The sequence below is a fragment of the Peromyscus eremicus genome, chromosome 13, assembly GCF_949786415.1.
Source record: "Peromyscus eremicus chromosome 13, PerEre_H2_v1, whole genome shotgun sequence".
Classification (NCBI taxonomy): domain Eukaryota; kingdom Metazoa; phylum Chordata; class Mammalia; order Rodentia; family Cricetidae; genus Peromyscus; species Peromyscus eremicus.
Window position 1 is genome coordinate 28,427,766 of NC_081429.1, and position 21,599 is coordinate 28,449,364.

Genomic DNA, 21,599 nt, shown 5'->3' on the forward strand with positions numbered 1-21,599 from the left:
GGTAAACCCCTAGGTTATTGGAGATGCCAGGACCATGAGACATTTGCCAAGGACAGCAGTGTGTGTGGAGTGGAGCCCACCTAAGGCTACAATATGAATTGTGTATGCTGCCCATAGGCCTGTTGGAGTCAGAAGAGGGAGTGAGTGTCAGATGCTGGACATTGAGTTACAGGATTTGGATTCATGATGCTGGACTCTCATTTTGCATTGACCTGATTTTTCCTATTCCATTGTTCTTCTCTTTTGGAATAAGAAAGTATACAACTTTTTACAACCAAGCCCACAGTTTAGAGACTTTGGAATTTTAAAGGGACATAGAGTTTTTAAAGACTGTAGATCTTTTAAAAGTTAGGCTGTGTATTATATTATGATATTAACATGTGATCCTGGGGGCGAGAAAGGAAAGGTTAAAGTTAGGTTATCTAAACATTACCTTTCACTTCCATGAAAAGTTTTCCTTCATCAGTGGATTTTCCTTTTCTTTGCAGCAAAAGGAAGTTGACCTAATTGGCTTATTGTCTTTCTCTTCTGTATATATTTGTGTTTCTTTAGTCTTTAATCATACATACAAAACAATTCACAGTGGATGGAATTGACGAAAGTAAAAGGATTAGTTTACATAAACTGAGTAATTACTTGTGAACCTTTATAAGGAACACCTTTAGATAGAACCAAGAGTACAAAAACAGGGCTGGGATCTGGCTCAGTTGGTAAAGTGCGTGCTAAGCAAGTGTGAAGGAAGGCCTGTGTCAATTTCAAGAACCCCATTTTAAAAAGCCAGACATGGGGAGGATATGACAGGTACATACCTGCAGCTCACTAGCTGGCCAGCCCAGAGTTCCAGGTTAGTGAGAAACCATGTCTCAAACAAAATGAAACTATGGATAGAACCTGAGAAATAACACCTAAGGCTGTCCTCTGATCTCAGCATGCACAGGCTTTCTATGTGCACATGGACCCACACATATAAACATAGCAATGCACACACATGAAAGACATGATAAAAACAATAATTATTTACCTTCAGATAGGTAATTGTGACATTTTTGGCATCTTTCATGAAATTTGAAACATCCGGATACATTCTGGCCCAATTCCTCACACATTCCTCCGTTTTGCTCAGGTAACATCTCTGAAAGCAGGTCTCTCTGGTCCAACTCTGTAGGGAATACAACATTCACATGTAAACACTACTGGAATTTCACCATACAGGGCTGGGAGATGGTTGAGTCAGTAAATTGCTAACTACGAAAGCACAAGGACCAAAGTTTGATCCCTAGAACCCTTGGGAAAAAACAAGTGTGGTAGCATGTGCTTTTAATGCCAGTGCTGGGAAGTGGAGACGGGTGGATCAGTGGGCTTATTGGCCCAGTTAGCTTAGCCTTCTTGATGAGTTCCAGGCCAATGAGAAGGTTAATTCCAGCATGTGGGAGGCAGAGGCAGGCAATCTTTGAATTGGAGGCCAATCAGGACTACATAGGGAGAGCTTGTCTCAAACCAACAAAAACCAAAAACAAAATGAAAGAAAAACTAAAAATAAAATAGAAAAACGAATGAACAAAAACAAGTAGGTGACTCCTGATGAACAGTACCTAAAGATACTCACACATATATGTATGCATATCTGTATGGACATTAAATAAATTCATTTATTTGATAAATAAATCAAAATTAAATAAAATTTTAAAACCTTAGAAGCTAGGCATGGTAGCCTATATCTGTGATTCAAGCACTTGGGAAGTAGAGGAAAAGGATCATGAATTCAATGCCGGCTGTAGTGTTGTTGATATAGTAGTCAGAAAAGTAGTAGGATACAAAATTAACACAGAAAAATCAGTAGCCTGTCTATATATCAACAACAAGAAAGAAGTCAAGGAAACAATCCCGCACTTAAAATCACACCATAATCTTAAAAATTAATCAATCTTGGGATAAATTTCACCAAAGAAGTGAAAAGGTTTACAATGAAAACCTTAAGACACTAAAGAAAGAAATTGAAAGAGATGCCAGAAGATAGGAAGACTCATAGGTTGGTAGGATTAACATTGTGAACATGGCCGTGCTACAAAAGCTGTCTACAGATCCAAAGCAATTCCCCACCAAAATTCTAGTGTAACTCTCTACAGTAGTTAATAAAATAATTTCAAAATTCATCTGAAAACACAAAAGACTCAGGACATCAAAAAAAATCCTGCATAATAAAAAAAACTGTTGGAAATTTCACCATTTCTGATTTCAAATTATACAGCAGATCTATAGTAATAAAAGTAGTATGGTATTAGCATTAAAAACAAATTGACTGTGGTTGGTATGTAGAATGAGTGGAAAAATTTCTTAAATAAAAAAAAAAAACAGAAATTGAAGCTGGGCAGTGGAGCATGCCTTTAATCCCAGCACTCTGGAGGCAGAGGCAGGTGGACCTCTGAGTTCAAGACCAGCCTGATCTACAGAGTGAATTCCAGGACAGCCAGGGCTACACAGAGAAACTGTCTCAACATGCCCCCTGCCCAAAATCAGAAATTCAAGAAGGGTTTTGTGGCACACATGGTGAATTCCAGTACTTGGGAAGCAAGTACTTGGGATTTCTGTGATTTTGAGGCCAGCCTGATCTACATTGTGAATTCTAGGACAGCCAAGGCTATGTAGAGCAACACTACTTCAAAACAAACAAACAAACATAAATAATAAAATAAATCCAGACATTGACCAATTAATAGAGTAGAGGACCCAGATACAAGCTCACACTTCTACAGACACTTGATTTTTGACAAAGAAACCAAAAAGTACACATTGGAGAAAAGACAGGATCATCAACAGATGTTCTGGTCAAACTGAATAGCTACATGTAGAAGAAAGAAACTAGATCCTTGTCTTCCATCCTCTATTCTATTTGGATTAAGGACTTTAACATAAAACCTGATGCCCTAAATCTGAAAGATGAGAAAATAGGGAATATGCTTTAACTTATAGACACAGGAAAGATCTTTCTGAACAGGACCTCAGTAGCACAGGCATAAGACAAACAATTGACAAATAAGGCCTCATGAAACTAAAAAGTTTCTGTACAGCACCATCATTCAGATGAAGAGGCAGCCTCTAGAATCTTTACTAGCTGTACATTTGACAGAGGGTTGGTATCTAGAATATGAAAAATCTAAACAACACAAACAACCCAATTAAAGTTTTGGACATGGAGGCTGGGTGGTGGTACCATATACCTTTAATCCCAGCACTGGGTGGGGGGGGGGCACAGAGGTAAGTGGATCTTTGTGAGTTCAAGGCCAGCCTGGTCTACAGGGCAAGTTTCCAGGACACCCAAGACTGCACAGAGAAATAGACATTTCTCGAAAGAAGAAATACAAATGGCAGAAAAATTTTTTTTTTAATGTTCAATATCCTTGATCATCAGGAAAATACAAAATAAAACTCTACTTTGAGTGATGGAGAGATGGCTCAGAGGTTAAAAGCACTTGCTATTCTTGCAGAGGACCCAGAGTTCAATTCCCAGCACAACAAACTCCAGTTCCAGAGGATCCCCCGTCTATCCTTCATGAGCACCAGAAATGCACATGGTACACGGACATACATGTCGACAAAATACCCATACATGTAAAATAAGTAAAATAAAATGACTTCCAGATTTCATCTTACCCTAGTCAAAATGCCTAAGATTAAAAAAGAAAAAGACAACAAATGCTGGCATTGATGTTGGAAAGGGTAACATTCACTGTTGGTGGAAGTGCAAACTGGTACAACCATTATGGAAATCAATGTTGAGGTTCCTTTAAAAGCTGGAAATACAGCCACCATATGATCCAGCCATGTAACTGCTGGGCATATTCCCCAAAGACTTTATATCCTACTATAGAGATACTGGCTGATCTATATTAATTGCTGCTCTATTCACAAGAGGAAAGAGGCTAGATGCCCTCCAAATGATAAATGGATAATGAAAATATGGCTTAAATACACAGAGGGATATTATTCAACTGCAAAGAATATTATGGAATTCACAGGCAAATGGATGGAGCTGGAAATAATTATCCTGAGTCAAATAACCCCAGATGCAGAGAAATGAATGCTACATGGCACTCTCATATGTGTATAATGCTTTTGAATCTTATATGCCATGAGGGGAGGGAGGTATTTCAGGGAAGGGCAGTAGAATACCCTCTACCCTCTAAGTTCTTGTCTTTATACCTGTAAATTAGTGTATCTTTCAACCTTCATCAGAGAAGCTTCCTTTTTGCAATAGATGGCTATTAATACAGAGACCCACAACATTCTAAGAATAAGAGACCATAGAATGTTTACTTCTAAATGGGACACTTATATTACTCCTCCTTCATCCAAGACTTAGGGATTATCTCAGAAGAGGAGTCAGAAGGATTTTGAGAGCCAGAGTGAGTAGATATCTGCAGTGAGTATTTGCTGGGAACATGACAGCACCATAGCACACGTGAACTCATAGTGTCTGGGACTGCATGTGGAAGAGGTATGCAAGAGCAAGCCACACAAAATCCCAGCAGAGATGGGAGAGGGAATCATGAAATCCTACTCTTATCTGAGGAATTTTTGGCAGCTGATGGCTGCTGAGGGAGAGAGATCAAGTTTTCTTCAGGGATGCTCTTCCTGAGAGGTTATTCATAGTCCAATCTTAAACTCGTGCATTTACAGGCAGCACTCAGTAAACGTAATGGTTTTTTTTTTTTTTAAAGAGTAAATTAAGTTGGAAGGGAAAAGTGATGATAGGATAGTAGAGGAATTGTAGGGGAGAGGATAGGGTGTATTTGATCAAAATTCATTATATACATATATGAAATTCTCCAATAACAAAAGAAAGATTTTTTTAAAGTTCAAGGCCAGCTTCCTCGGCTACACAGAAAGTTTGAGGCTAGCTAGGGCTATAACATTTAAAGCTATAATTGGAAATATATGGGAATTCCAAAGAAATTAGAAATGTCTTAATTCAGATGGTATTTATTAGAGTACCATTTATTTTTGCATTATATATACATATATTGTTATGAATAGTAGGTTAATAAACTGGGTATGGTGGCTCATGCCTGTAACACCAGCACTTGGAAGGTGAAGTCAGGAGGATCAGAAGTTCAAGGTCATTCTTAGCTACATCAAAAGTTCAAGTTCTCCTGGGTTTCATGAGACCCTGTGTCAAAAAATAATCAGTGGGTTAAAATTTAGGAAAATATCTAAAGCAGATCAAATTTTGAGACCCTCTGAGAAGAATTACAAATACATAGAAAAATCAATAAAATTTAAAATAGCATTGAATGTTAAGGTGGCTTAGATTTTTTTTTAAAGATTCCTTCTTTCCTTTTCATTGAGTTCACTTTTAAGTTTTAGCCATTTTTCTAATTTCAGCTTTTAGGGTGATTGTGATCATTAAGTTCCATCCATGATAGCTTCCTGACACACAACACTAGCTCACCCTTAACCACTGGAATTGACAAGAGCTATGTATTAGATTCCTATTCCTGCTGTGTCAGAGTACCACAAATTGGCTTGAAACAGTGAAAACTCATTATCCTGCAGTTTTTTTTGTTATTTGTTATTTGTTTTGTTTTGGTTTTTGGTTTTTTGAGACAGGGTTTCTCTGTGTAGTTTTGCGCCTTTCCTGGATCTCGCTCTCTAGCCCAGGCTGGCCTTGAACTCACAGAGATCCACCTGGCTCTGCCTCCCGAGTGCTGGGATTAAAGGCGTGCGCCACCGCTACCCGGCTATCCTGCAGTTTTTGTATGTCAGAAGTTTGGTGTGGTTCTCACTGGGTTAGTATCAAGTTGTCAGCAGGGCTGATTATGTGACAATTCTTGGAGAGAAGCCCAGTGTGCATTATGTCTAGCTCCTAGAGTCAACCTGCACTGGGACACAAGGCATCCTTCCTCCATCTTCAACATCAGCAAAGTTAGACAACAGCCTTCTCATGATGCTATTTCTGTTCTTTCCTGCCTCTTTGCTCTGCTTTTGAGGATATCAGGGTTTTGTTTCGTGTGCTTTTGCAGTCAGACTCAGGCCTCCTGGGTGCTAGGCAGACACTCTACCACTGAGCAACATTCTTAGTCCCTTCTACTTTAAGGACCCTGTGACTACATTGAACGCTTCCATAATCTAGAATAGTCTCTGGGGTATGAAGTCAGCATGCTCACAACCTTAGTTCTGTTTTATGCACTTACTCTCCTTTTACCTTGTAACATGGAGATCCCAGGTCCTGGGAATAAAGGAGATCGATAACTTTAGGTAATTGTTAATTTTGCCCACCACAAGGGGCAGAGCTCGAGTTTTTTCCACACAGCTGGGCAGTGGTGGTGTACATTTTTAATCCCAGTACTCAGGAGAAACAAAGGCAAAAGGGTTTCTGAGTTCAAGTCCAGCCTGCTCTACAGATCGAGTTCTAGGACAGCCAGGGCTACACAGAGAAATCCTGTCTCAATAATTTTTTTTCCCACCCCAGGCAGATTTTCTAGGAATGGTTGGCCTATTCTTTACTAACCATCTGTACAGAAAAGTGATGGAGGCCACATTAAATGCCCTGTAGTCTCTGCCTGATGGATCAATAGTTCGCCTTTGTCCATCTGGGAAATGACCATTTCTCTTTTGTTGGGCTTGCTGTGTGATATCTAGAGGAGGGGTGTTGGTAATAGTGTAACCCAGGTCTTTATCTTTATGTGTGTAGCTGTTGTTTTAAGTAGGTTTGTTTGGTGGTTTCGTAAGGACTGAACTCAGCAGGGTCTTATGGTAACTAGATAAGTGTTCTACCACTGAGCTACATTCCAAAGCTGTGTTCTATTTAATTAATTTATTTTTGAGACAGTCTTACTGTGTAGCCGCAGCTGGCTTGGAACTCACTATGTAGACCAAGCTAATCTGGAACTAATAGAAATCTGCCTGCCTTTCCTTCCTGAGTGCCAGGGTCTATTATCACCATGGCTGGCCTTTATTTTCCATGTTTATATTTACAGGGACCCTAGATATCCAGTTATCATGGAGATGGGATGGAACAGAAGGGCAGGGATGGCCACCAGATGTGTGACTCGGCGAGAACATTGGGCATGTTCTTCTTAGAGCAGGAGGGAGTTGCAGTGGATAGGAAGTTATTTAGATTTTGATGTATATGAAATGCTCCAAATCCTGTGCTTCACATTTAAACGTAGCAGCAGCTGTGTAAGGCTGCTGTACAGTATGAAAAGGGGAGCACCATTTTGTTCTAATGAATATATTCTGGACATTAGTCCAAGATAATTGATATCTACCTAAAAAGCCAGGCAAGAATTATTTAATTCCATTCCAGTATCAACATATGTAGTATTACTACCTGATACTGGTCCTGAGTATTGCTTAGACCAGAGAAAACATTCTACTTACCAAACAAATCTGCCAGACCTTGAAATAGAACCCAGCAATTCCAGTAATGATGGCTGTTCTCTGCTCATGGAACAATGGGACAGGAAGGGTTTGTTTCCTGACTTCCATTTCCAAAATGTGTGAGGTAAACCCTTCCTAGATGGAAGCCAACTGTGTGGTCTTGTGGTATCTTTGAGAATCTGGTTCACATGCTGCCAGATACAGCTAACAGAAATGAAGAACAGCTGGTACTAGCCTATTACTATTTCAACAACAGTAAAAAAAGAGTAGCTTTTAACTTGGCCTTGTGATCACTAAAAGGTTGAGGCTGTATAAGGAGACGAACCTGTAATCTCAGCATTTGGGAGGTAGATGCAGAAGGACCTGGAGCAGTCTCAGGCCAGCCTGGGCTGCAGTGAGACCCCGTTAGAAAACAACAAAAAAAGGTAAGTTGAGGAATTTGAATTCTCCCCTTAGCACATACAGCCACTCTCATTTCTGAAATACTGTCCTTTGTCTAACTTGAAGGATCTTTGTAAGCATTTTCTATGGTTTCTGTGCATCCATTTTGTGATTCACATGAAGAGATGACTCAGAGATGTCACAGGACATTCAACTGGACCTGTAAAAAGTAAGACTTTTCACAAAGTAGGTGAGGACCTAGACTGACTTAAAAAAAAAAAAAAACTGAACTGAGTCTGTGTATACATATGTTAGAGTTTAAATCTTTCAGCTTTAAATTTTTCTCTAAGAATAGTAAACAGCCCTAGAACTCTCAAGCATGATGGGGGTGAGATGGTACTTGGTGAACTTTAAAGCTCATTGTAGGGGGCTCTGAGTACGTTCTACGAATCATCACTTTAAGAAACACTGTATAATGACTCAGAAATGTCTACCATTTCCTTAAAATAATTATTAAATTTATTTTGGGTGGGGTAGTGGATGCTGGGGATTGAATTCAGGTTCTCAAGTTTGGTGGTAAGTATCTTTACTTGCTAAGCCATCTCACTGGTCTATATGTACCACTTCCGAAGTCAAACCTAATTTTAGTATAGATCCCTAAGTTAAAGTAGTTGGTTTTTTTGTTTGTTTTTTTTGTTTTTGTTTTTTTTTTTTTTGTTTGTTTTTTTTGTTTTTTAAAGACAGGCTTTGTACTGTATGAATCTAAGCCCTGGGGAGACTAAGGTAGGAAGATTGTGAGTTCCAGACTAGCCTAGATTCTGCCTCTGAATGAAAGAAGGAGCTGGGTGTGTTAGCACATGCTTTTACTCCCAGTGGAGCTGAACAGATCTCCAACTTCTAAGCCAGCCTGGATTACAAAGCAAGTTCCAAGACCTCCAGGGATACAGAAAAAAACACTGTCTTGGGGGAACAAAAAGGAAGAAAGAAAGGTTGACAAAGGTAGTGGGAGAAAGAAAAAGGGTCTTGAAAGACACTTTAGTCAGTAAAGTACTTACCACGCAAGCATAAAGATCTGAGTTCAATCCCCAGCACCCCATAAAAAGCTGGACATGGTGGCATATGCTCATATCAGTCCTGGGGAGGCAGAGATAAGGTGATCCCTGAGACTTGCTGGTCAGCCAATCTAGCCAAATCTGTGAGCCTGGGGTCTCAGTAAGAGATTCCATCTCAAGACAAGATAGACAGCTCCTAAGGAATAACATTTAAAGTTGACCTCTGACTTCTGCATGCATGTGCACATACACATAGGCCCACACACCCACATGTTCACCAGCAAATTCATGAACATGTAGGCACACCAGCACATATCACACACACACACAAAAAAAAAAGCAAAAGGAAAAAATAAAAAGAGGGAGCAAGAGGGAAGAGAAGAAAGAGAGAGAGGAAGAGGGGTCTTTAGTAACTGGCCTTTGTGTGGTTCCCACGAATCCTCAAATGCGTTCAGTATCTTCGTAATAATTTCTCGGGCTCTCCCATAAATAGAGAGACTGAAATTATGAAACAGCTGGAAGACATTGGCAATGTCCCACCTTTGCCCAAGGTCTTCTTTTTTGGTTAGCTCTTTGGATAAAGCTGGGGAAAAGTATGGCTCCATTAAGTCTACATTGGACAAGAAGTATGACTGAAAAGCCTGGTCAAACTCCTGCTGCATCTGCTTGAAAATGTAAAAGCTCATGTTGAAGAGAGATTTCACATCCACAGCCAGCTGGCTGAAGAGGTTCTCCATTTGCGTCACTTGTAAGTCTTCTTCTGTCGGCTGTTTGGCGGCAGGGGGATCCTCCACATCTTCACTGAGGGGAAACAGAAATAGGTACATCTTCCTGAGAAATTGCTCCATCTGTGGGGTAGAGTGGGGCATGGAATGAAAATAAGGAAGTTAAGGACTGCAAAATTTAAAGTCATCTTATGGTAGGCATTCTAAATTAAGTTCTGTACAAACCAGGAGAAGGTGGTTGACTTTGAGATGATCTATTACCATTCTTTTTTTTTTCAGTTAGTTCTTTATTATTTTACCTAATAATAACCATCATTTTCTTTTTATAACAAATGCTTTCTAGATCAAGGAAAATGTGTATGTTCCAAAATATTCATATAAAGTTTTTTAAATAAAACCCTAGTTAGAAGCAGAATATTTTAGCAACTTTTGGCAAAAATCTAAAATTTGAATGGTCATGAAACAATGTACAACAAATATGTGTGTGTGTGTGTGTGTGTGTGTGTGTGTGTGTGTGTGTGTGTGTGTTGGTATTGTGTTCCTAAATATTGTGTACCCTAATAAATTTATCTGGGGTCAGAGACAGAACAGCCACTAGATACAAAGGCTAGAAAATGGTGGCACTCACACCTTTAATCCTAGCATTCCAGAGGTAGAAATCCCTCTGGATCTCTGCGAGTTCAAGGCCACATTGGAAACAGCCAGGTGTGGTGACTCACACCTTTAATCCCAGAAAGTGAGCCTTTAATCCCAGGGAGTGATGGCAGAAAGCAGAAAGATATATAAGGTGTGAGGACCAGAAACTAGAAGCATTTGGCTGGTTAAGCTTTTAGGTTTTGAGCAGCACAGTTCAGCTGAGAGCCATTTGGAGACCAGCTGAGGAACTGCCGAGGTGAGGTAGCTGTGGCTTGTTCTGATTCTCTGATCCAGCATTCACCTCAATAACTGGCCTCAGGTTTGATTTTATTAATAAGACTCTCTAATATTCCTGCTATATATATATATATATATATATATATATATATATATATGTGTGTGTGTGTGTGTGTGTATACATACATATACATATATATATATATATATATAAACTGTTGCAACAAATAAAGAAGCTCTCCATACACAAACACATATGCACACTCAGACATACACACATATATCATACTCACACATAACATACATTCACACATATACCACTCACATAAACTCATACTATCACATGTATATATACCAAACTCATACTCTCACATATATACACACAACACATATTCACACATATACACACATACATACATATATACACATGCCCAACACACACACACAAACACACACATACAGAATTCCTATACTACAATTCTTATAGCAGGCCTTAACTTTAACTACGGAAATGGGACCTGAAATTCCTCCTGGCTTAGGTTTTCTCACTGAGGGCTAAAAAGGTCAAAATATAGTAGACAGACGATAACCTGATCTTCTGGCAGCAGCTGGCAGGCCATTGACTATAGGCTACTGTGAAGTTTGCCTTAGAACTATAAAGAATGCTGTTATCTTTTGACTCCTAACTGTTATTGTTGTTGTTTATGATTATTTAGTAGAATGCTACTATCTTGATACTTTGTCTCTTGTTATCACTAGATTAATCCATGGAAAGAAAAAAAGTGAACACATCTACACTGAGCCATAGACGCCAGCGTCGGGATGGTTATATATTAGGTTGCTTTAGTGACAACCGTAAATTAACATCAAGAATGCCCAGCTTGTTGTAGTCAAAGGAATGAATGAAACCCAAGTCACAGAAATTTGAGTACCATTCAATGGAAGAATGTCATACTATGTGACATCTAAGTCTGGCCAGACCACAGTTGTCTTTACATCACAGTGCTAGAACATGTTGAGCTATGGAATATTACTTCTGGAGCATCAGCTTCCTACTGTCCAAACAATTATCCAGGAATCTGTATAGGACCTATGCCTTTCCAAGAAAACAATCTGGATAGATTGCCTGCCTCTCCTCTGCCTGCTTTTGGTTACTGATTCCATCCATAGAAACAAAACTTTAAAGCTGGACAAGGTGGCACATGACTATAGTTCTACCTCCACCAGGGACTGAGGGGGAGGGGGCATTACTAAAGCCAAGGGGTCAAGATATATAGCCCTGTGTAACATAGCAAGACCCAGTCTCAGAAAACAACAACTACAATAAACAAGCCCCAACAAAAGTTCATAAAGTTGTATGTCTGGCCCAAATGAGAATGACCTCCAAATCTCCTGTCTCCAGCACTCATCATTATAATTCTGGAACATCAGAGAATGACCATAGCGGTAAAAGTGGAGCAGATGCAATCAACAATGTCACCAAATTAACTTGGCATATTCCTTATCCTAGTGGCTGCTCTTTTGTAATTGAGTGTGGCACTGTCAAGCCAGAGGCAGAGTATAGTTACTATATATACACTAATACAAAGAGTAAAATTCCATTCCACTTCATACATGGCTCACTTCTCAAAGCGGGGAGGAAAATCCAGGCCAATCAAAGAATTTACTGGGGCAGAGCTCATCCTATGTGGGTCACCACCCTCTGTGAATTCCTCTGCCTAGAAGATAGCCAAAGGGCATAAAAGGAAAACATGCCAGTCCTGCAAGCCACACATGGAGAGGGCAAAAGGAGACCTGGAGCTATTCACATTTGTATACAAATACATAAGAGGAAAAGCACATTGAAATAAAGATGATGAGGTGTCGCACATCTGTAATCCTAGCACTTGGGGGACTAAGGTAGAGGAATCATGGACTCAAGGTCAATCTAGGAGACATCTCAAAGGAGACTTTGTACCATAAATCAAGGGAGGGAGGGAAGGAAGGAGGGAGGAAACAATGAACCTAAGTGTTATGGCACATATTTGTATCCCAGAACGTAGGGAGTGGAATCATGAGAATCAGGAGTTCAAGGTCATATGTGGCTACATACTGAGTTTAAGGACATGTAGAATTGAAAGAGGGAGGGAGGAAGGGAAGGAGAGAAAGATTCAAACACATGCTTGAAGATTGAAATAAAAGACTAATACTATAATTGAAAATGCATTTGGACATGTTTATTGGCAGCCTCCTCAAAGGAAGACACAAAATATGACCCTTGCCATCAAAGAGTATCTACTTGAAACCTGTCCACAGACAGTGAATACAATGCAAAGTCAGGGCACTTCTACAGGAGTTACAGCGTGTAATTATAAGTGGAATAAACACTGACAGTTATTCTAAACTATAAATTGTGCACACACAGGTGGTGATATGTAACTTTGGTGTTAGGTTCTAGATCATAAAAGGACAACATCAATTATTTCCGCTTTTAAAAATAACATAATTTAAAAATCAAGATGGCCTGGATGTCTTAAGAATCCTAAAATGGTGAGCTTTTTTCCCCTCTTACCGTATTTTTCGCAGAGGACCAACCAGGTTGGCAAGCTGTGTAAAATCTCATGCAGTTACTTTCCAGACATGGCCTGCATCCATCCCAGGAATCCACAGAAGATGCCTGGCATAACTTTTCTTCTTCCTCCAAATGTTCTTGCACTTCATTCATGAGTTTCAGGGCCTCCTGGTTGAAAGGTACAAGCACGGGTCTCATTTTTCATTTCCTGAGTCTCTATATACTTTAGTTGGTTTCCCCCTTTTAAGTGTATATTGGCACTAGGGGTTGCCAAATTAGCTCAGTTGATAGAGTGCTTGCCTTACATTTGAAACGCCCTGGATTCAATCCCCGGTACCACCTAAACAGGCATGGTGGCACAAACTTTTAATCTCAGCTCTCAGAAGGTGGAAGAGGGAGGATCAGAAGTTAAGGTTATTCTTGGCTACCTGGTAATTTCAAGACCATCCTTTAATACATAAGACCTGGATTCAACAGAAACTAAGTTTAAGACCCTCTAAACTGTTAGAATTCTGCCCTTACTCCAGCTGCGTGACCGCACATGCACAGTCCAGAAGTTAAGCAAAAGGTCTTGCGTCTTGTCATCGGTGTGCGCTGACAGCTACGTGTGTGCAGTAGTGTAAGGCTGAGTGGGGAGCCCTTAAAAGCCAGACGCAGACCCCACCCTCTCTCTCTGCTCTGCTCCCTCTCCCCCCACCCCACCAGCTTTCTCTCTCTTCCTCAGGCCTGGTCCTTTTTATCCCTTCTTCCCTTCCTCCTAATAAAGCTCTCCGCTACTAAGCAACCAGGTTCTATGGTGACTGTGACCTTCCCGCCAACAACCAGCACCGCCAACAGCGCTGCTCATCATTCATTTCACAAACGACTTCAGTTTTTCGTCTTCACCGTCCTTACTGCTGCCTCAGAGATCTGCCTCAGTGATTTCTGTTTGATAAAGTCTTCTGAATGAGCCTTTATTGAAGGCCATGAAAATCTCATTGTCTTTTCATTTTTCACCAAGTGTTTATTGATTGGTTAATGTATGATGAACGTTGCTCTAAATGTGGATGAGCCAATAGCAAAGACATTATCCCTATGGGAAACCACGGTGATTAGCTTTTGACTTCTCTATCTGCACGGCTAGCCTATGGGGGATACGGAAGGTGGGCTGTAAGGCTTTGAAAACCGATATTTTAATTCTTAAATTTAGGCTTCCTTAAGTCGTGGTATGTGTTTAGATACTGGAAGAAAGCACGATTCTTGTATACAACCATTGAATTACAATGATTCTTGTCCGTATTCCAAATGCGCCCCCTTGTGGTTCTGGCTATACTTAGCTAGGGCCTGTTAGCGCTGGTAAGGAGCCAGCGACAATGGTAAACTCACGAAACTCCGTGTTTGACAGCGGCAATGTCTCAGTTCTGCCCTGGAGGTCCCCACAGCTCTACAGCAAAAATAAATAAATGGATAGATAGATAGATAGATAGATAGATAGATAGATAGATAGATAGATAGATAGATAGATAGATAGATAGATAGATAGATAGATAGATAGAGATAGAGATATAGATGGATGGATGGATGGATGGATGGATGGATAGATAGATAGATATAGATATAGATATAGATAGATAGATAGATAGATAGATGGATGGATGGATGGATGGATAGATAGATAGATAGATAGATAGAGATATAGATATAGATAGATGGATAGATGGATGGATGGATGGATGGATGGATAGATAGATAGATAGATAGATAGATAGATAGATAGATAGATAGATGGGTGGGTGGGTGGGTGGGTGGGTGGGTGGATGGATGGATGGATGGACGGACAAACAAACAAACAAATAAACAAATAAAGGCCTTTTTTTGTATTCCTGACTTGACCCCTGGCCTCACCGCACACGTGAACTTCTTGCCTGAGATGCAGTTCAGGAGAATGAGGGCGCTACCGGGCCTCAGAGCCAAGGCAGCTCTCAAGGGGGAAGTTTTTGTTCTTGCATCCATTTTAGTATAGACCCTTGTTTGCTTGTTTTCTGAAACAGGGAGTCAAGATGTAGTCCAGACTGACTCTGATCCTCCTGCCTCAGCCGCCTACGTGCTAGCATTATGGGTATTATCACAGATCTCCTGTGTGTGTGTGTGTGTGTGTGTGTGTGTGTATGGTGTGTGTACAAGTTTATGTGTTTGTATGTGTGCATATGTATGTGGGGAGGCTAGAGGTTGAAGTTGGGTGTCTTCCGCTATTGCTCTTTTGATACAGGGTTTGTTCACTAAACTCACAGAGATCCTCCTGCCTCTGCCTCCCGAGTGCTGGGATTAAAGATGTGCCCCACCACCACCCAAATTTAAGATTTCTATTTTTTTTTCCCCAGTTAATTTTTTGAGTAACCAAATTTAGAGTCTAATGCAATGAATAAAATTTTAGGAATAAAATTTCTACTAGTTGCTGGGATTTTTCAGGACCAGCTCTGAAACCCACATTTGCTTCCTGGGTCCTCACGGGAATATTCTTTTCCTAGTATTGCAGCCTTAGCTTGTAGGCAGCTTAAGAAAATAAGAACAATAGTGAATCAGCGGGTCTCACATGCTCATCTGCTGGCTTCCTCAAGGTTCATTCATGCTAGTGTTGGAGAAACATGTTAATTAACAGCTCCGACCTCAGCTTTCTTAGCTGCAAAAATCAAAGTGTGGTTGACTCAGATGTTTGAAGGATTCCATGAGATGATGTTTTGTATTAATGACATTTAGGGTCACTATTCCCAGATGGCCAGACTATAAGCCCACCAAGGAAGAACCAGCATGGGGCCTTCCATGTTGTCCTAATGAGGAGCTATTTTAGATTTCCTCACCATCTTGATTGCTGCCGAAAGAGAGGAGGGCTTGCAGCTGCCAGCTGGGTCATCTCCTTCCTGCCTGGTAAGTGACCATTACACAGCTTTGGGGTCAGCTTGGCAGATTCCACTCTCACTGCCTTATGAACTCCCAGAGGTCAGTGCTCAAGAATGATAAGATTATAGAAACTGTCCGGAATCCATTGGCTCCAACTTTATAAGAATGTAGGTAAAGATACAGTTGTGCGTTGGAACTCCACTGGTATTTGTTCTTAATTAATATGTATAGAGTCCAGAAGTCAATGTCAGAGGTCTTCCTCTAGTGCGAGACTTTCAGTCGCATACCGCTATACTCTCATGTAGGTGCTCTGAACTCAGAGCTCCGTGTGTGAGCATCAGGCACTTTACCAACTGAGCTCTCTCTCCAGCCCCCCATCTGTACCTTTTAGTTAATAATTAAACACAGGGAAGGTTGGATGAAGGAGAAATAAGGTGCTGTTTACTGGCACGGATCTCAGCATTTGCAAAACGAGGACAAGTCTGGCAGTGATGCAAAGCGTTCTGAGTGTAGTTAACACTGCTAAACGGTACCACCTGTTCTGAGTGTAGTTAACACCACTAAACGGTACCACCTGTTCTGAGTGTAGTTAACACTACTAAAATGTACCACCCGTTCTGAGTGTAGTTAACACTACTAAATGGTACCACCCGTTCTGAGTGTAGTTAACACTACTAAATGGTACCACCCGTTCTGAGTGTAGTTAACACTACTAAATGGTACCACCCGTTCTGAGTGTAGTTAACACTACTAAATGGTACCACCCGTTCTGAGTGTAGTTAACACTACTAAACGGTACCACCCGTTCTGAGTGTACTTAACACTACTAAACGGTACTCTCAGAAATGAAAAGGTGGAGGTGGGAGCAAGCTCAGTTATAATGTGTGAGGCCCTAAATTTTATCCTCAGCACCCCCAAAAAATTAAAAAAAGAAAAAAAGTAAGATGTAATTATCTACGTTAACATTTAAAATATTTTCTAATTTTATTTATTTATTTACTTATTTAGCCCAAACTGGCCTGGAACTGAATATGTAGTTGGCCTTAAACTTGTGGCAATCCTCCTGCCTCAGACTCTGAATACTGGGATTACAGGCATAAGCCACCTACCCAGATTTTCCAAATTATTCTGTTACAGTTTTTATTTCTGTGTTGATTAAAGGTAGCATTGAAATATAACCTCTGGAAAGTATTTGTTTTGAGTGTTGTATTATTTGTTAATATTATTAAACTATGAAGTATGTAGTGTCTATAGTCCTATAAAATAGGAATAATTTTCACATCTTCCAAGGACATTTGAATGTAACATTTATTCTCTATTAGAAAAATACGTATTTGGACCATAACCATATGTGAAGTTGTTTGATTTTTAAAAATAGATTAGGGAATGTAGCTTGGGGTGGAGCCCAGCATGTATTCTATCCCTAGCATCTCAAAAACTGAAACTAGAAAAATAAAACGGGGCTGGGATGTAGCTCAGTCGTAGAGGCCCCTGTTACAATCACTGACAATGCTGAAAATAAATGTAACAAAATGGGCTAGGCCGGTGTGCTATTTCATATACTCTGATGTCTGCTAGAATGCCGTCAGACTTTCCACCTGCCAACTGCATGAGGACCCCGAGGAAGGGGTCCCTTCATTTTATAGGTATTGGCCAGCCCCCTCCTCCTCTGCAGTTCTTGGTTTACTTGCCTGACTGTAATGATGAGGTACCTTCTCAGAGGACTCAAGTGGACTAGTGAATTTTTATATAGTTGCAACCAAACCAACTCCCCATTTTTTTTCACATTTATTTATTTACTGGTGTGTGCGTGTGTGCATTTGTGTGTATGTGTGGTACAGGTTGCCATGGCATGCGTGTGGAAGTTAAAGGATTGCTCGTGAACGTCCATTCTCTTTCCACTGGGTGGGTTCCAAGGATTAAACTCAGGTCATCAGGCTTGGTGGCAAGTGCTTTTATCCACTGAGCCATCTTGCTGACCTGCAGTTAAACTAACTCTTTAAAAAAGAAAGGCTAGGGGGCTTTGAAAGATTTTGGAGGGGAGAAAGTAATCTAGAGAGGTAAAGTCCATGGGTGATTTAAGTGCGCGGTAGTCAAGAAGTAGGGCAGACTGTCAGTCCTTCATTGTAAGCTCATTATTGGCCATGTGACAGGGTAAGACTAGAGATCTAATCAGATGTGGCAAATCCGATGATATTTTCAAACAGCCAGAAGACTACTTAAAATGTAGAGTTCAAAGCTGGGTATGATGATACAAACACATAATTCTAGCACTTAGGAAGTGGAAAGGTCAGGAGTTCAAGGCCAGCCTCAGTTACAGCCTGTGTCACATGAGACCCCGAGTCAAAATAAATAAATAAATAAAATTTAAAAAAGAAAAGAAATATGAAATTTTTTTTTCCAAGACAGGGTTTCTCTGTGTAGTTTTGGTGACTATCCTGGATCTTACTCTGTAGAGCAGGCTGGCCTTGAACTCACAGAGATTCACCTGGCTCTGCCTCCCGAGTGCTGGGATTAAAGGCGTGCACCACCACTGCCCGGTGAAATATGGAATTCTTAACCATTCTTACCCTAAATATATTTAGGAGTAGTGTTTAACTATTTATTTATTTATTTTTAGTAACAGGGACTAGAAACCACTGATCTAGTCAAAGCCTCTCCAAACACTTTTGACTCAATTATCTTAACTGATACTGAAAGTGAAGCATTTTGAGAAAGCAGCCTTCTTAACTAAGTTTCAACCCCCAAATCTTTGTGTTCAAGGTCCTGTGGAAGATGATTAGACAAGAAAAATGTAAAGCTTCCTCCAACTTCTCCAATTTAAAATGCTCTCCAGAAAATGTGACATACTGAAGGAAGTCACTCATTAATTGCACATATTTATTGTTGCAATTTTTATAGCCCAGATGTGCTTAAAAAAAAAAACAGACAGTTTTCAGTCACGGTACCTGCTTTTCTTCTTTGCATTTCCTCAAGGTTTTCATCAGTTTTGCGTGCTCCTCCTCTCTCTTTTCCATCATGATTTTCATCTGCTTAATGCCAATCAAAGCCTTCTTAACCTCTCCTCCTATATCTGTTTCCCCCACCTCCAAAGGACCTAGAAGACATGTTTGGCGTTTCTTTTAACTTGATTAGAAAACAGTAACTTCACCAGTGTTTGGTGCCCTCTAAATAGCAGCTTGATCGTTCTTGCACAACCTTTCAATCTAAAGCACTTCGTGATGAATTAGCTATCGGCTGCCGCTTTGACCTGCCTTCTGTTTCTTACATGGGAGCTCCTGGACAAATCTGAGCTTATTGATCTCAGTCTTGTCATTTTCCACAAGCCCTGTTTTCCTTTATCCACTTTTTTTTTCTATCACTGGAGACTCAAGTATGGTTGTATTAGAGAAAAATCTGATTTTTTTTTTTATAGCACTCAGCAGAAGACTTCAAACACAGTGAACAGTTCCCCTTTTTCAGTTTTAATTACCTGCCATCAGACTAAGAACGTATGTCATATAACACATACATAGTAACTTAATAGAAGTCTCTTTTGCACCATTAACTGTCCCTTTGTGGGTATACATTCACTGTCATTCTATCTTCTCTTTAGCCAGTGTGGCATCCTGATGGTGCTATTCTTACCTCTGAATTTAATTGCAGACTCCAAATGAGCTCCATTTTAGCTAATTTATTTTACTAAATGTTAAATGCCCCAAATCTGTATCACCAAACAAAGTTAATGGGCACAGAACAATGAGGTTCACTGTCATGACAGCCTACATTTTGACTAATATAAAAATAATTACAGAGATTACTCAAGTAGTTTAAATTTTTTAGAAGCTAGGAAAACATTTTGCTGTTCATTGAAGATATGTGAAGAGGACATCAAACATTTGGATAATACAAAAGAAAATGCAGGCAAAAATTTGGCAAGCTTTATCTGCATGATTGCAAACATCTGGATATGTGAATGGATATGGCTCATGGAGACTTATTGGAATTTTCTATTTTTATCCAAATCTTTGACATCATGAGGACTTGGTTTAAGTGCCTGGAGAACATTTCACTATGAAATGTAATGGATACAGTAATCTCTGAACTGCAAATCCCTGTAAACACCAGCAGGACAGGCGAACAAGCAAACAGGGCATACTATTCAGGTTTCCATCCGTAGCAGCTGCGTCCTTCCAAGTAGGTGCACTGTGACAATATTTCAGCCACAGCAGATACACAGAAAGCACCAAGAGTGGTGGCCTCATGGTCCAGTGTTCCTATGAAGGGAAAATCAAGCTGCTTTAATGCCTTCCTTGAAGCTACCGTCTTGCATAGTAATTGAAAACACATGGTGCTCCTAAGCACTTTTCTGTCAGTTTCTCTTTATGACTTTAGGTCATTCATGCTAAAATGTCTGGCATATTAAGAAGCATAAACTACGAGTTCAAAAGCCAAACCAACTCTATTCAGTCTACTTTTGTTTACATTCTTCTTGACAGTTAACTGTGTATTACCATGTCCAGCTTGATGAACATAGACACGGGGGCAATATGGTTGAAAGTTCCATGTCCACCTGGACCACATAGCAAGACCCTGCCTCAATAAGCACATCAATGGTAATGTCATCTGCTGCAGTACTTGAAAGCCAAGCCAATGAATAATATCGACCATAGAGCTATAGAGTCAAAACTTCATTCAATTTTCTTACCAACAGTAAACATGTCTATAGGCAGACTTAAAGTATGCCAGGAAGACTTTCTATGTCCAAAATTCTCAGCCTTCCTGCCTCCATTTCTAGTATGCTGGGATTGCAAACATGCTGGAGTATTCTCATACTTCTTACAAAACCTATTACCATATATGATATGCAGTTACATTTTTCTGAGATTAATGACTCTCTTTTCAATGTAATTTGATTTACATTAGTTATAAGTATCCTAAAAATAATTTAAACTTTATCAAGACAGGGTTCCTCTGTATACCCCTGGATGTCCTGGAACTCCCTCTGTAGCCCAGGCTAGCCTTAAGCTCACAGAGACCTACCTGCCTCTGCCTCCCAAGTGCTAGGATTAAAGGCATGCGCACCACCATTGCCTGGCACAACTGCATATTTTAATGAAATTAAACCTGTAAAATATGGCACATTATCTTAATTTCTCTCAAAAGGGATCAAAAGGGATGTTTATCTACTTTATGCATATCTGTTACATTAAAACTTCACTAATCCACGTTTGAATCTTTTTCACATACTAATAATACAGCAGCTATATCAGTAATAACATAGTGGCCACATTTTATATGACATTTGAACTGTTTTTTTCTGCTCATGCCCCACTTAACAAACAAAACTTGGAATACTATATATTTACCATTGATATTGCAGCTCTCTCCAGAGAAATTGCCATTAACTTCTGGAAGGGCCTCCACTTTTCTCTGATGTGACTTTCATCTGTGTCAGAGATTTAGCCTTGTTCTGTTTGTCTGAGGACACAGTTCTTAATCCTATTAAACAGATCTTTTGAGATTAAGGCTGTTTAAAATGTGGTAGTACCTAAAATGCAACACTAGAGGGCAGGCTAAGCACATTATCAGCAACAATGACCTTACCTACTTCACACAAATGTGGATGAGTTCGTGTTTTGTTTTTTGAGACAGTCTCACTAGATAGCCTTGGCTGTCCTGGAACTCCCAATGTGGACTAGGCTGGCCTCAGACTCATAGAGATTGACCAGCTTCTGTCTCTACAGTGCTGGGACTAAATGCATTGTACCATCATGACAG

The 21,599-nt window shown here is 40.0% G+C and overlaps 1 protein-coding gene across 1 annotated transcript in view; it reads right to left on the reverse strand.

Annotated features, from left to right (window-relative positions):
- Positions 1-21,320, reverse strand: part of Clul1 (clusterin like 1) — a 36,476-nt gene extending 15,156 nt beyond the window's left edge. Inside the window, exons 1-6 of the mRNA XM_059278171.1 lie at positions 21,188-21,320; positions 19,978-20,095; positions 18,788-18,936; positions 12,963-13,130; positions 9,232-9,661; positions 1,022-1,159 (exon numbers count right to left, since the gene is read on the reverse strand). Coding sequence (XP_059134154.1) covers positions 1,022-1,159; positions 9,232-9,661; positions 12,963-13,130; positions 18,788-18,936; positions 19,978-20,095; positions 21,188-21,223 — 1,039 coding nt within the window. The 5' untranslated portion in view covers positions 21,224-21,320. The remainder of the gene's footprint in view (positions 1-1,021; positions 1,160-9,231; positions 9,662-12,962; positions 13,131-18,787; positions 18,937-19,977; positions 20,096-21,187) is intronic.
- Between the last annotated feature and the right edge of the window lie 279 nt (positions 21,321-21,599).